The 15525-nt window shown below is 41.8% G+C and overlaps 1 protein-coding gene across 1 annotated transcript in view; it reads left to right on the forward strand.

The window, feature by feature from the left end:
- Positions 1 to 5285: 5285 nt before the first annotated feature.
- The window catches only part of LOC103031696 (anoctamin-1-like), a 48862-nt gene continuing 38622 nt past the window's right edge, over positions 5286 to 15525 (forward strand). Inside the window, exon 1 of the mRNA XM_049484006.1 lies at positions 5286 to 5340. Within this exon, the coding sequence (XP_049339963.1) occupies positions 5286 to 5340 (55 nt within the window). The remainder of the gene's footprint in view (positions 5341 to 15525) is intronic.

Consider the following 15525-nt stretch of genomic DNA (forward strand, 5'->3'; position numbering starts at 1 on the left):
TTCTACAGGGGTTGGACAATGAAACTGAAACACCTGGTTTTAGACCACAATAATTTAATGTCCCGACGGACAGTTCTGGCTGAAACAAGAGGGTTGAGGTACACATTCATGGTCGTGGTAGAGGGGGGAAAAGTGGACCTGACTACCCAGGGCCCGAGTAGGAAGCAGGGCCCATGAAAATCCACGTTCTTTGCGTGCTGGCATGGATAGAGGTCCATTGACATTGAGAGTGTACAGGGCCCAAATTTTGCTGCTACACCCCTGCACACATTGAATTCTACAGTGGCTCTTGATACATCACAAAGACTTGCTGTCTTGGTCATAGACGTGCCAGCAAGAAGTGCACCAACAATTTGTCCTCTTTTGAACTCTTTTCGCGACTGAGCGAGCACGTCAGAGCAAGCAACCGAGAGACCGCGTTAGCTAGCTTAGCCAAACACGAGTCTGACTACCCCATTGACTTTTAACTACATTTGTTTATTTTTATTTTATTAAACCTATTTACTTAATTTTATTTTATTTTAATTAAGCTATTAACTTAATTTTATTTTATTCATATTTTTTATTTCTTTATTTCATTATTATTATTTTTTAACTGCCTGACTATCTGATATGGCCCCACTCAGCTCTTCAACCGGTTATGGCAGCTGTCTGTGGCTGAGCCAGAAGGTCTCTGAACTGGAGGGAAGAATCTCTGTGCTCCACCAGATTAGAGAAGATGAGGATCTCCTTGACTCCATGCTGGCGACATCTCAGGCAATCAGCGTGGGTTTAGACAGAAGTTTACCTCGAACGGCTGCTTCGGCTGCGAGGGAGGAGGAGCACTGGCCTCGGCTCAGAGCTGAGCCCAAGACCGCGAAGGTGTACTGCTCCAGAAGCAGAAGTGTGGCTTAGCTCCGAAGGACTCCCCCGCCTACAGAAGACCACCCGGCCAAGCTCCCTCCCGGACCCACGCCCTGAACGATCAGCCTGCACGCCTCTCTCCCCCGCGAGAAACTGCCGATCAAGCACCGCTGATCACCGAACCACGACCTCATCGTCTACCCCCGCGACAGAACCGCAGACCTCAACCAACCACCCTCGTGCTTGGAGTCATGGAATCATCACTTTTAAATCTTCTTGGCTTTTATAGACAATTTTAATCTCTTTTGGAATCGCCCCTCTTTCTATAGATTTGATGGGGTTCATCCCAATAGGCTGGGTGCGCAGATTTTAGGACACAATATGTTTTACTCTGTTTTTAATTTTAAATGATTTTCCAAGACCTACAATGTTCAATAAGTTCAATTATACCAGTAGTCATTAGTAGTAGAAGACCCAAGACCAGCATTTTTACAAGAAATCCCACTAATCTACAAAAGTTTAATGTTTTAAGTAATTGTAATAATCTTATACACATTAAGCCATCTCATATTACTGTAAACCAAAAGGAAAACTGTACAGATAATCCAAAGAGTAATCTTGAAAGTTTAAAAAAAAGAAAAGGTTTAGGCATAATCCATTTAAATATTAGAAGGCTACTACAGAAAGATAGAATGGATCATCTTAAAATCCTGGTTGCACAATCTGATCCTGATATAATAGTTTTAACAGAGACCTGGCTTAGTCATAGAACCAATGATGAAGTTGTAGTTTTAAATAACTTTATCCTCCATAGAAAAGATAGAATTTCAAGGGGAGGTAAATATACAGACTACGGTTTTATGTGCAATATCTAAAGGAAATTTTTCTGAGTTTTTAGCCCTTAAGGTTTCACTTGGGAAAAATAACTCTTTTGTTTTAATTGGGATATACAGGCCTCGGATTTCTGATCTTTTATCTAGTTTATTAGTTCTGAATTGCTGGTCCTAGATGATTTTACCCTCAACTGGCTTTCCTTTTTTTATTTTTTATTTTATTGGAGATGTCCATCAAAGAGAAACAGATAATACAAAAACTTTCATTATGCTTTCATTGTCCATGCATCTCGAACAATTGACAATGTTGTACAAAATAAAATAACAATGGTAATACAATTTAACAGTGTAATCTGACTTCCCTAGGATGTAAATCACCATTTTTTATCTATTTATTTATTTATTTTAAGGCAAATAACTATTTACAATAAAAGTGGGAAAGTTTCAGTACAAAGAAAAGAAAGATCCAAGTCAGAGGTCATAGGGTCTACAAAAAATCAGGCTGTTGGGGTCTTATATAAACTAGCCATTTAGACCAGATCCGATTGAATTGATCAATTGGGTTCTTAATGAATAAGTTAGTTTTTTCCATTATAAAAATTTCATAAACAACATCATACCACTCTTAAATTTGAGGAGGCTTAGTAGATAACCACTTTCGAGTGGATACTCAGTAATTTTTTTTTATCATTTGAACACATGTCCAAAGAGAGATGCCCCAGGTAAATCAAAGCAAAATCAAAGGGTATATTTAACTAATATAGTACAGACAGCCTGATAAATAGCACTCCAATATCAAGACAATACAGTACAATCCCAAAAAATATGAAAATGACCTGCACCGTCTGTGCCACATAATCTCCAGCAACTAGTCCCAGAACCCTGATATCTTTTCTGCACAGGAGTTACAAAAAATCTAAGGATGTTTTTCAGCAGAATTCTCTCCAGGTTAAGGAACTTGTTGTTGCCCACTGCATTTGACATATTTTTCTCCAATCCTCCTCTGACAGCGACTTCCCCCCTCTTTTTCCCATTTTTCCTTAATGTAAAGTGTTTTGTCATCCCTAAGAGAGTTGAATTCTTTACAAAGCCTAGAGATGAGCCCAGGACAGACACCTGATGTAATAGTTGACCAAATAAACTTCAAATTTCCTTTCTCATGCGCTTGTGGGTCGGCCTGTTTAATTAATTTATTAAAATAGGTTTGTACTTGAAGATATCTATAGAAATCCTTCTGTTCCAATCCATATTTTTCTTTTAAAGACTAAAATGATTGAAATACTCCCTTTTGTAAAAAAAGTAATGTATGTTGTTAGACCCCTCTTAGCCCACATTTTAAAGACACTGTTCACTTTATTGGGGGAGAAGTCACTGTCATGGGCACACCATCTCAACAAAGAACCATATGTATCACTTAGAGTAATTATCCTTTCCCAAATCTTCAAAGTTAAGCCAATCCAGGGATTCTCTGTATCCAAAAGTTGTTTCAGCAATACTCTATCGGCTATCATAGCTTCCAGTGGAAAATTGGGTGCCATTGCATTTTCAATTTCTTTCCATCTTGCTGCATAATATTTATCGCACCAACATATTAAAGGCCTTAGCTGAGAAGCATAAAAATAATCTCTTCTTATTAATCTTCTCTTTTCCCAGCTGTAATGTGGTATATTTAATTTGATGTTTCCTTCCCTGCCAAACAAATCGAGAAATCCATTTATCCCACTCTCTAAATTGTTGATCTGATATTTCTATTGGTAGGCTATGGAAAAGATAAAGCATTCGAGGTAGTATATTCATTTTGACTGTCTCTACTCTCTTAATTAGTAGGCATAGAGTAAGGCATGGAATTAAATTCCATCTTTGAAAAATCTGCTTTTATTTTGCAAGGGACCGTAATTTGCTTGAAGCAGCTCAGACAAATCCTTTGGTAAAACAATTCCTAAATACCTTATATTATTTGCCTGCCATTTAAATGGATATGTGTCACATAGTTTTTGGGTTTCTAATTTTGTAAATAGTGTTATCTGCTTGCTGTTTTCACAGTCTATAAGCCAGGAGTTTATAGACTTCATAATATCTTTATATCTTTGTTTTAAGAACAGAAGTTTTTGCTGTATTTCCAAATTATATATCTCATTTATTTCATGTTTTAATGTATTAATTTCCTGCTTCAGTTTTGTCTGGGATGTTTTGTAATTTGTTTTGTAAAATGTTTTGTGTCTGCATTTGTTCTAATTTCTGAGACCTTATTTTTTTCTTAATAGAAGTCATCTTTATGATTTTTTCCCCTCATTTGGTGCTAGGTACTCTTTTAAGCCTCTTTAACCCTGAACTGTCTGAGGATTATTTAAAATAGATGAGTTCAGCTTCCATAATGTTGATCTACGTTTCCTATCCAAGATAAATGATAAATAAACCGGGGCATGATCAGACAAATCTATTGTACCAATCTCTCAATCCCTCACCTTGTACTTATCCTGACTAAACAGAAGAAAATAGTCTATTCTTGAGTATGTTGAGTGTGGTGAAGAATAATGTGTATAATCTCTACTAGATGGATATGTTTCTCTCCATATATCTATTAATCCTTCTTTCATTATCATATTTATTTTTTACATGTAGAGTTTTGTTGATTGCTTACTCCAGAAGAATCTAGATTTGGATTCAGACGAATATTTAAACCCCCCCCCCACAAATCAGTGTACCCTGGGAACTAGCCATCAAATCAAATAACCTTTTGAAAAAGCTCCAATCACTTCCTGAAGGAGCGTACACATTTAAAAGGGTTATTACTGATCCATCTATTTTGCCTGCAACCATTACAAACCGCCCATCCTCATCTGTAACATCTGATATATGTTCATTTGACAGTGCATTTGACACCAGAATTATCTGGTGTCAGAACACTCTTCTATGTTCTGCCTTATATGAGGAAAAATACAAATGTTTAAAACATTGACTTCAGCTTAACATGCTCTGCTTTGTTTAGATGCGTTTCCTGAAGTAACGCAATGCGTGCTTTATCTTTTTTCAATTTCAATTCTTAACTGGATTTAGGACCCCACTGACATTGAAAGAAAAGAAATTTATATCATTGTTGGTTTGCATTCCCCTTTGTATCGAAAATAAACAAATACAGATAAATGTACATACATAGACCGACCTCCTCCAGTTTCCTCTGTAACATAGTTAGAAAATCCCTATCGCAATAAGAACAATTGCAAATTACAAATGAAAATGACTTTGGTGGTTCAGAGAATGAGGTCTTAATGCAGACCTTGTAAAAGTCAACAGATCTAGAGGGATAACTGCTGAGAGATCACAGTTACAGGTAGTCCCCGCTTTGCTATGTCTCGTGTCGCCTCCTCCACTGACTCGTAGATTACTGTCCCTTCGTCGAAGAATACCTTCAGCTTTGCAGGATACAGAGTCCGAAACTTTTTGTTTTTATTTTTCAGAGCTCGTTGTGCTTCTGCAAATTCTCATCGTTTGATGAGAATTCGGGATGCATAGTCTTGATCCAGACTTATTTTGCTGTTGTTCCACACAAAGCCTCTCCTTTGCCATGCCAGTTCTAGGATGTTTTCCTTCGTTCTGTAGCTAAGAAATATGGCAACCAGTGATCTCGGCAGTGCTCCCGCGGGGGTCGCGGACACAGAGCGTGGTGAGCTCGCTCAAGCTGAATATCGGTGGAGGGTGGTATTTCGAGGTTCTCTCTGAGCAACTTTTTAACAAAAGTAATCACAGAGTCTGCCTCCCCGTCTGCTCCTTCTGGAACGCCATATATCCTCACGTTTTCACGTCTTGAATGGCTCTCTTGGTCCATTAGCCTCCCCTGAAGCTGCACCTAAAGTTTTAGCATCTCAGCCAGGACATCTTCCGTGACTTGTATTCTTTCTTCGTTCTGTAAGATGCGTGTTTCTGCCTCATTCATCCTAGAATTCACTTTTGAAATCTCTCCTTTAATGGATTCGAGCTGGGATCTGCAGTCTTGTCGAAAATCCCGTATTCGTCCTCGTGTTTTTCTGAATATTTGGTCGATTTTTGCTCTTGTGCCTAGTCGCCATTCCTGCCCCGTCTTCTATGCAAAGATAATATCCACTTTTTAATAGTAACTTTCAAGTTCAGGGGTGTTTTCTTCACTCTTTTATTCGGGAGACAAGTTCTTATGCTGCCATCTAGCTGGTGACGTAACTGGAACCCCCCTTAACTGGAAATATGTGGCAATCTTACCCTAACACAATTAATCAATGAACCAATTTGCCCAAATCTAAAAGAACCTACCAATACTTGACTATTGTAAGTCGCTTTGGACAAAAGCGTCTGCCAAATGTAATGTAATGTAAAAAGTCAACCCTGGTAGATCTAATACTGTCCAAAAAAGCTGACAAAATTACTGCTTCAGGAGTCTTTGAACTTGGCATAAGTGATCATTGTCCCATTGGATGTATTAGAGGCAGTTGTACAAACAAAACAGGCTCTCGATTGGTGGTTAGAAGAAATTTTAATAATTTTAACGAGCAAGATTTCCTTTCTGACTTGGCAATGAGTGAAATCTACCTTACTTCAGAAATCCCTGATGTTACCATTTCAGTAAAACGTTCCTAATAGTGGTAAACAAACATGCCCCTTTCAAAAAGTCAAGAATAAGAGACAGGTCAAGCCCCTGGTTCACGGGTGAAATCTCCTCATTGTTTAAGGCCAGAAATAAAGCTTGGTCAACTGCTAGACGCTCAGGGGAGAGAGACCATTGTCTTACTTTTAGACAGCTGAGAAACAAATGTACTTCTGTTGTTAGAAAAGCTAAATCAGAATATTACCTCAACTTAATCACCAGCTCTAGAAACCCTCAAAACTTCTGGAAAATAGTAAATTCCCTCAAAAATAATTCCCCTCCTTTTCCAACCAGTGTTTTAGTTAATGATAAGCTAATTTCTGACCAGAAGGAAATGTGTCAAGCTTTTACCTCCCATTTTGCTGCAGCTGGACACATCTTTGATATAAATAGCACAAACATATTGAATAAAACAGATCCCAACTCTACTGTTTCTAAAACACATGGTCTCTTCTAACTTCAGCCATTTTCTCCATATTTAGTTGCTAATGCCCTGGCTCAAATTAATCCACGAAAAGATACATTTTAAAATACATTTTATATATTTTTAATCTCTCAGTTTCATCTTGCAGAATTCCCAGGATCTGGAAAACAGCTCATGTAATTCCTCTGCATAAAGGTGGTGAGACAACAGAGTTAAATAATTATCTCAACTGTCGTGTTTAGCAAAGATGTAAGAATCTCTAGTGAACCAACGATTAAAATAATTTATTCGCAAAAATTCTATTTGAACTAAATATCAGTCTGGTTTTAGAGAAGGACACAGCACTATCTCTGCTACAACATTGGTTTAAATGATGTCTATTCAGAAATGGACAAGAAGAAACATTGTGCAGCAATTTTTATTGACTTAACTAAAGCTTTCGACACTCTCTTGATCACTCTCTTTTTTAAGGAATTTAGCTTTGTTGAATCTGCTCTGGAATGGACACAACCTGACTGACAAAAAACAATGCAAGTTAAAAAGCTTCGAACGACAGTAGGTGAGCTTCATGGTACAGTTTAAAAAGCTCCGCGGAACAGTTTAAAAAGCTCCGCGGCACAGTTAAAAATGCTCTGCGGCAGTTTAAAAAGCTCCGCGGCACAGTTTAAAAAGCTCCGCGGCAGTTTAAAAAGCTCCGCGGCACAGTTTAAAAAGCTCCGCGGTACAGTTAAAAAAGCTCCGCGGTACAGTTTAAAAAGCTCCGCGGTACAGTTAAAAAAGCTCCGCGGTACAGTTAAAAAAGCGCCGCGGTACAGTTAAAAAAACGCCGCGGTACAGTTTACAAAGCTCCGCCGTAGCTCCGCAGTACAGTATAAAAAGCTCCGTGGTACAGTTTAAAAAGCTCCGCGGCACTGTCTAAAAAGCTCCGCGGTACAGTTAAAAAAGCTCCGCGGTACAGTTTAAAAAGCTCTGCAGCACTGTTTAAAAAGCTCAGCGGCACTGTTTAAAAAGCTCCGCAGTACAGTTAAAAAAGCTCCGCAGTACAGTTAAAAAAGCTCCGCGGTACAGTTTAAAAAGCTCCGCGGTAGCTCCGCGGTACAGTTTAAAAAGCTCCGCGGTACAGTTTAAAAAGCTCCGCGGTACAGTTTAAAAAGCTCCGTGGCACTGTTTAAAAAGCTCCACGGTACAGTTTAAAAAGCTCCGCGGTACAGTTTAAAAAGCTCCGCGGTACAGTTTAAAAACCTCCGCCGTAGCTCCGCGGAACAGTTTAAAATCTTCGTGGTAGCTCCGCGGTACAGTTTTAAAAGCTTCGCCGTAGCTCCGCGGTACAGCTTAAAAAGCTCCGCGGTACAGTTAAAAAAGCTCCGCGGCACAGTTTAAAAAGCTCCGCAGTACAGTTAAAAAAGCTCCGCGGTACAGTTTAAAAAGCTCCGCGGTACAGTTTAAGAAGCTCCGCGGCACTGTTTAAAAAGCTCCGCCGTAGCTCCGCGGTACAGCTTAAAAAGCTCCGCGGTACAGTTTAAAAAGCTCCGCGGTACAATTTAAAAAGCACCGCGGCACTGTTTAAAAAGCTCCGCGGTACAGTTTAAAAAGCTCCGCGGTACAGTTTAAAAAGCTCCGCGGTACAGTTTAAAAGCTCCGCGGTACAGTATAAAAGCTCCACGGTACAGTTTAAAAAGCTCCGCGGAACAGTTTAAAAGCTCTGCGGTACAGTTTAAAAAGCTCCGCCGTAGCTCCACGGTACAATTTAAAAAGCACCGCGGTACAGTTTAAAAAGCTCCGCGGTACAGTTTAAAAGCTCCGCGGTACAGTTTAAAAAGCTCCGCGGTACAGTTTAAAAGCTCCGTGGTACAGTTTAAAAATCTCCGCGGTTCTGTTTTAAAAGCTCCTCGGTACAATTTAAAAAGCTCCGCGGTACAGTTTAAAAAGCTCCGCGGTACAGTATAAAAGCTCCACGGTACAGTTTAAAAAGCTCCGCGGTACAGTTTAGAAGCTCCGTGGTACTGTTTAAAAATCTCAGCGGTTCTGTTTTAAAAGCTCCACGGTACAATTTAAAAAGCACCGCGATACAATTTGAAAAGCTCTGAAGCAAAGTTTAAAAAGCTCCGCGGTACAGTTTAAAAAGCTCTGCGGTACAGTTTAAAAAGCTCCGCGGCACTGTTTAAAAAGCTCCGCCGTAGCTCCGCGGTACAGCTTAAAAAGCTGCGCGGTACAGTTTAAAAAGCTCCGCGGTACAATTTAAAAAGCACCGCGGCACTGTTTAAAAAGCTCCGCGGTACAGTTTAAAAAGCTCCGAGGTACAGTTTAAAAAGCTCCGCGGTACAGTTTAAAATGCTCCGCGGTACAGTTTAAAAGCTCCGCGGTACAGTTTAAAAAGCTCCGCGGTACAGTTTAAAAGCTCCGTGGTACAGTTTAAAAAGCTCCGCGGTACAGTTTAAAAAGCTCCGCGGTACAGTTTAAAAGCTCCGTGGTACTGTTTAAAAATCTCAGCGGTTTTGTTTTAAAAGCTCCACGGTACAATTTAAAAAGCTCTGAAGCAAAGTTTAAAAAGCTTCGCGGTACAATTTAAAAAGCTCCGCGGTTCTGTTTTAAAAGCTCCGCGGTACAGTTTAAAAAGCTCCGCTGTTCTGTTTCAAAAGCTCCGCGGCACTGTTTAAAAAGCTCCGCAGTACAGTTTAAAAAGCTCCGCAGCACTGTTTAAAAAGCTCCGTCGTAGCTCCGCGGTACAGTTTAAAAAGCACCGCGGCACTGTTTAAAAAGCTCCGCCGTAGCTCCGCGGTACAGTTTAAAAAGCTCCGCGGTACAGTTTAAAAAGCTCCGCGGCACTGTTTAAAAATCTCCGCGGTACAGTTTAAAAAGCTCCGCAGTACAGTTTAAAAAACTCCGCGGTACAGTTAAAAAAGCGCCGCGGTACAGTTTAAAATGCTCTGCCGTAGTTCCGCGGTACAGTTTAAAAAGGCTCCGCGGCACAGTTTAAAAAGCACCGCGGCACTGTTTAAAAAGCTCCGCGGTACAGTTTAAAAAGCTCCGTGGTACAGTTTAAAAAGCGCCACGGTACAGTTTAAAAAGCTCTGCGGTAGAGGTTAAAAAGCTCCGCTGTACAGTTTAAAAAGCTCCGCGGTACAGTTTAAAAAGCTCCGCGGTACAGTTTAAAAGCTCCGCGGTACAGTTTAAAAAGCTCCGCGGTACAGTTTAAAAGCTCCGCGGTACAGTTTAAAAAGCTCCGCGGTTCTGTTTTAAAAGCTCCACGGTACAGTTTAAAAAGCTCCGCTGTTCTGTTTCAAAAGCTCCGCGGCACTGTTTTAAAAGCTCCGCGGTACAGTTTAAAAAGCTCCGCGGTACAGTTTAAAAAGCGCCGCGGTACAGTTTAAAAAGCTCCGTGGTACAGTTTAAAAAGCTCCACGGTACAGTTAAAAAAGCTCAGCGGAACAGTTTAAAGAGCGCCGCGGTACAGTTTAAAAAGCCCCGCGTTACAGTTTAAAAAGCTCTGCGGCACTGTTTAAAAAGCTCCGCCGTAGCTCCGCGGTACAGTTAAAAAAGCTCCGTGGTACAGTTTAAAAAGCTCCGCGGCACTGTTTAAAAAGCCCAGCGGCACTGTTTAAAAAGCTCCGTGGTACAGTAAAAAAAGCTCCGCGGTACAGTTTAAAAAGCTCCGCCGTAGCTCCGCGGTACAGTTTAAAAAGCTCCGCGGTACAGTTTAAAAAGCTCCGTGGCACTGTTTAAAAAGCTCTGCGGTACAGTTTAAAAAGCTCGGCGGTACAGTTTAAAAAGCTCTGCCGTAGCTCCACGGTACAGTTTAAAAAGCTCCGCGGTACAGTTGAAAAAGCTCCGCGGTACAGTTTAAAAACCTCTGCGGTACAGTTTAAAAAGCTCCGCGGTACAGTTTAAAAAGCTCCGCCGTAGCTCCGCGGTACAGTTTAAAAAGCTCCGCGGTACAGTTTAAAAAGCTCCGCCGTAGCTCCGCGGTACAGTTTAAAAAGCTCCGCGGTACAGTTTAAAAAGCTCCGCGGTACAGTTTAAAAAGCTCCGCGGTACAGTTTAAAAAGCTCCGCGGTACAGTTTAAAAAGCTCCGCGGTACAGTTTAAAAAGCTCCGCCGTAGCTCCGCGGTACAGTTTAAAAAGCTCCGCGGTACAGTTTAAAAAGCTCCGCCGTAGCTCCGCGGTACAGTTTAAAAAGCTCCGCGGTACAGTTTAAAAAGCTCCGCGGCACTGTTTAAAAAGCTCCGCGGTACAGTTTAAAAAGCTCCGCAGTACAGTTTAAAAAACTCCGCGGTACAGTTAAAAAAGCGCCGCGGTACAGTTTAAAATGCTCTGCCGTAGTTCCGCGGTACAGTTTAAAAAGGCTCCGCGGCACAGTTTAAAAAGCTCCGCGGTACAGTTTAAAAAGCTCCGCGGTACAGTTTAAAAAGCTCCGCGGTACAGTTTAAGAAGCTCCGCGGTACAGTTTAAAAAGCTCCGCGGTACAGTTTAAAAAGCTCCGCGGTACAATTTAAAAAGCACCACGGCACTGTTTAAAAAGCTCCGCAGTACAGTTTAAAAATCTCCGCGGTACAGTTTAAAAAGCTCCGCGGTACAGTTTAAAAAGCTCCGCGGTACAGTTTAAAAGCTCTGCGGTACAGTTTAAAAAGCTCCGCGGTACAGTTTAAAAGCTCCGTGGTACAGTTTAAAAATCTCCGCGGTTCTGTTTTAAAAGCTCCTTGGTACAGTTTAAAAAGCTCCGCGGTACAGTTTAAAAAGCTCCGCGGTACAGTTTAAAAGCTCCGTGGTACTGTTTAAAAATCTCAGCGGTTTTGTTTTAAAAGCTCCACGGTACAATTTAAAAAGCACCGCGGTACAATTTGAAAAGCTCTGAAGCAAAGTTTAAAAAGCTTCGCGGTACAGTTTAAAAAGCTCCACGGTTCTGTTTTAAAAGCTCCGCGGTACAGTTTAAAAAGCTCCGCTGTTCTGTTTCAAAAGCTCCGCGGCACTGTTTAAAAAGCTCCGCGGTACAGTTTAAAAAGCTCCGCAGCACTGTTTAAAAAGCTCCGCCGTAGCTCCGCGGTACAGTTTAAAAAGCTCCGCGGCACTGTTTAAAAAGCTCCGCCGTAGCTCCGCGGTACAGTTTAAAAAGGCTCCGCGGCACAGTTTAAAAAGCTCCGCGGTACAGTTTAAAAAGCTCCGCGGTACAGTTTAAGAAGCTCCGCGGTACAGTTTAAGAAGCTCCGCGGTACAGTTTAAAAAGCTCCGCGGTACAGTTTAAAAAGCTCCGCGGTACAATTTAAAAAGCACCACGGCACTGTTTAAAAAGCTCCGCAGTACAGTTTAAAAATCTCCGCGGTACAGTTTAAAAAGCTCCGCGGTACAGTTTAAAAAGCTCCGCGGTACAGTTTAAAAGCTCTGCGGTACAGTTTAAAAAGCTCCGCGGTACAGTTTAAAAGCTCCGTGGTACAGTTTAAAAATCTCCGCGGTTCTGTTTTAAAAGCTCCTTGGTACAGTTTAAAAAGCTCCGCGGTACAGTTTAAAAAGCTCCGCGGTACAGTTTAAAAGCTCCGTGGTACTGTTTAAAAATCTCAGCGGTTTTGTTTTAAAAGCTCCACGGTACAATTTAAAAAGCACCGCGGTACAATTTGAAAAGCTCTGAAGCAAAGTTTAAAAAGCTTCGCGGTACAGTTTAAAAAGCTCCGCGGTTCTGTTTTAAAAGCTCCGCGGTACAGTTTAAAAAGCTCCGCTGTTCTGTTTCAAAAGCTCCGCGGCACTGTTTAAAAAGCTCCGCGGTACAGTTTAAAAAGCTCCGCAGCACTGTTTAAAAAGCTCCGTCGTAGCTCCGCGGTACAGTTTAAAAAGCTCCGCGGCACTGTTTAAAAAGCTCCGCCGTAGCTCCGCGGTACAGTTTAAAAAGCTACGCGGTACAGTTTAAAAAGCTCCGCGGCACTGTTTAAAAAGCTCCGCAGTACAGTTTAAAAAGGTCCTCAGTACAGTTTAAAAAACTCCGCGGCACAGTTTAAAAAGCTCCGCGACACAGTTAAAAAAGCTCCGCAGTACAGTTTAAAAAGCGCTGCGGTACAGTTTAAAAAGCTCCGCGGCACAGTTTAAAAAGCTCCACGGTACAGTTTAAAAAGCTCCGCAGTACAGTTTAAAAAGGTCCTCAGTACAGTTTAAAAAACTCTGCGGTACAGTTTAAAAAGCTCAGCGGTACAGTTTAAAAAGCTCAGCAGCACTGTTTAAAAAGCGCTGCGGTACAGTTTAAAAAGCTCCGCGGCACAGTTTAAAAAGCTCCACGGTACAGTTTAAAAAGCTCCTCGGTACAGTTTAAAAAGCTCAGCGGTACAGTTTAAAAAGCTCAGCAGCACTGTTTAAAAAGCGCTGCGGTACAGTTTAAAAAGCTCCGCGGCACAGTTTAAAAAGCTCCGCGGTACAGTTTAAATAGCTCAGCGGTACAGTTTAAAAAGCTCAGCAGCACTGTTTAAAAAGCGCTGCGGTACAGTTTAAAAAGCTCCGCGGTAGAGGTTAAAAAGCTCCGCTGTACAGTTTAAAAAGCTCCGCGGTACAGTTTAAAAAGCTCCGCGGTACAGTTTAAAAGCTCCGCGGTACAGTTTAAAAAGCTCCGCGGTACAGTTTAAAAGCTCCGCGGTACAGTTTAAAAAGCTCCGCGGTTCTGTTTTAAAAGCTCCACGGTACAGTTTAAAAAGCTCCGCTGTTCTGTTTCAAAAGTTCCGCGGCACTGTTTTAAAAGCTCCGCGGTACAGTTTAAAAAGCTCCGCGGTACAGTTTAAAAAGCGCCGCGGTACAGTTTAAAAAGCTCCACGGTACAGTTAAAAAAGCTCAGCGGAACAGTTTAAAGAGCGCCGCGGTACAGTTTAAAAAGCCCCGCGTTACAGTTTAAAAAGCTCTGCGGCACTGTTTAAAAAGCTCCGCCGTAGCTCCGCGGTACAGTTAAAAAAGCTCCGTGGTACAGTTTAAAAAGCTCCGCGGCACTGTTTAAAAAGCCCAGCGGCACTGTTTAAAAAGCTCCGTGGTACAGTAAAAAAAGCTCCGCGGTACAGTTTAAAAAGCTCCGCCGTAGCTCCGCGGTACAGTTTAAAAAGCTCCGCGGTACAGTTTAAAAAGCTCCGTGGCACTGTTTAAAAAGCTCTGCGGTACAGTTTAAAAAGCTCGGCGGTACAGTTTAAAAAGCTCTGCCGTAGCTCCACGGTACAGTTTAAAAGCTCTGCGGTACAGTTTAAAAAGCTCCGCGGTACAGTTTAAAAGCTCCGTGGTACAGTTTAAAAATCTCCGCGGTTCTGTTTTAAAAGCTCCTTGGTACAGTTTAAAAAGCTCCGCGGTACAGTTTAAAAAGCTCCGCGGTACAGTTTAAAAGCTCCGTGGTACTGTTTAAAAATCTCAGCGGTTTTGTTTTAAAAGCTCCACGGTACAATTTAAAAAGCACCGCGGTACAATTTGAAAAGCTCTGAAGCAAAGTTTAAAAAGCTTCGCGGTACAGTTTAAAAAGCTCCGCGGTTCTGTTTTAAAAGCTCCGCGGTACAGTTTAAAAAGCTCCGCTGTTCTGTTTCAAAAGCTCCGCGGCACTGTTTAAAAAGCTCCGCGGTACAGTTTAAAAAGCTCCGCAGCACTGTTTAAAAAGCTCCGCCGTAGCTCCGCGGTACAGTTTAAAAAGCTCCGCGGCACTGTTTAAAAAGCTCCGCCGTAGCTCCGCGGTACAGTTTAAAAAGGCTCCGCGGCACAGTTTAAAAAGCTCCGCGGTACAGTTTAAAAAGCTCCGCGGTACAGTTTAAAAAGCTCCGCGGTACAGTTTAAGTAGCTCCGCGGTACAGTTTAAAAAGCTCCGCGGTACAGTTTAAAAAGCTCCGCGGTACAATTTAAAAAGCACCACGGCACTGTTTAAAAAGCTCCGCAGTACAGTTTAAAAATCTCCGCGGTACAGTTTAAAAAGCTCCGCGGTACAGTTTAAAAAGCTCCGCGGTACAGTTTAAAAGCTCTGCGGTACAGTTTAAAAAGCTCCGCGGTACAGTTTAAAAGCTCCGTGGTACAGTTTAAAAATCTCCGCGGTTCTGTTTTAAAAGCTCCTTGGTACAGTTTAAAAAGCTCCGCGGTACAGTTTAAAAAGCTCCGCGGTACAGTTTAAAAGCTCCGTGGTACTGTTTAAAAATCTCAGCGGTTTTGTTTTAAAAGCTCCACGGTACAATTTAAAAAGCACCGCGGTACAATTTGAAATGCTCTGAAGCAAAGTTTAAAAAGCTTCGCGGTACAGTTTAAAAAGCTCCGCGGTTCTGTTTTAAAAGCTCCGCGGTACAGTTTAAAAAGCTCCGCTGTTCTGTTTCAAAAGCTCCGCGGCACTGTTTAAAAAGCTCCGCGGTACAGTTTAAAAAGCTCCGCAGCACTGTTTAAAAAGCTCCGCCGTAGCTCCGCGGTACAGTTTAAAAAGCTCCGCGGCACTGTTTAAAAAGCTCCGCCGTAGCTCCGCGGTACAGTTTAAAAAGCTCCGCGGTACAGTTTAAAAAGGTCCTCAGTACAGTTTAAAAAACTCCGCGGCACAGTTTAAAAAGCTCCGCGACACAGTTAAAAAAGCTCCGCAGTACAGTTTAAAAAGCTCTGCGGTACAAGTTAAAAAGCTCCGCGGTACAGTTTAAAAAGCTCCGCAGTACAGTTTAAAAAGCTCCGCGGTACAGTTTAAAAAGCTCCACGGTACTGTTTAAAAACCTCCACGGTACAGTTAAAAAAGCGCCGCGGTACAGTTTAAAATGCTCTGCCGTAGTTCCGCGGTACAGTTTAAAAAGCTCCGCGGTACAGTTAAAAAGGCTACGCGGCACAGTTTAAAAAGCACCGCGGCACT

Source organism: Astyanax mexicanus, chromosome 10 (genome assembly GCF_023375975.1).
Source record: "Astyanax mexicanus isolate ESR-SI-001 chromosome 10, AstMex3_surface, whole genome shotgun sequence".
Taxonomy (NCBI): Eukaryota; Metazoa; Chordata; class Actinopteri; order Characiformes; family Acestrorhamphidae; genus Astyanax; species Astyanax mexicanus.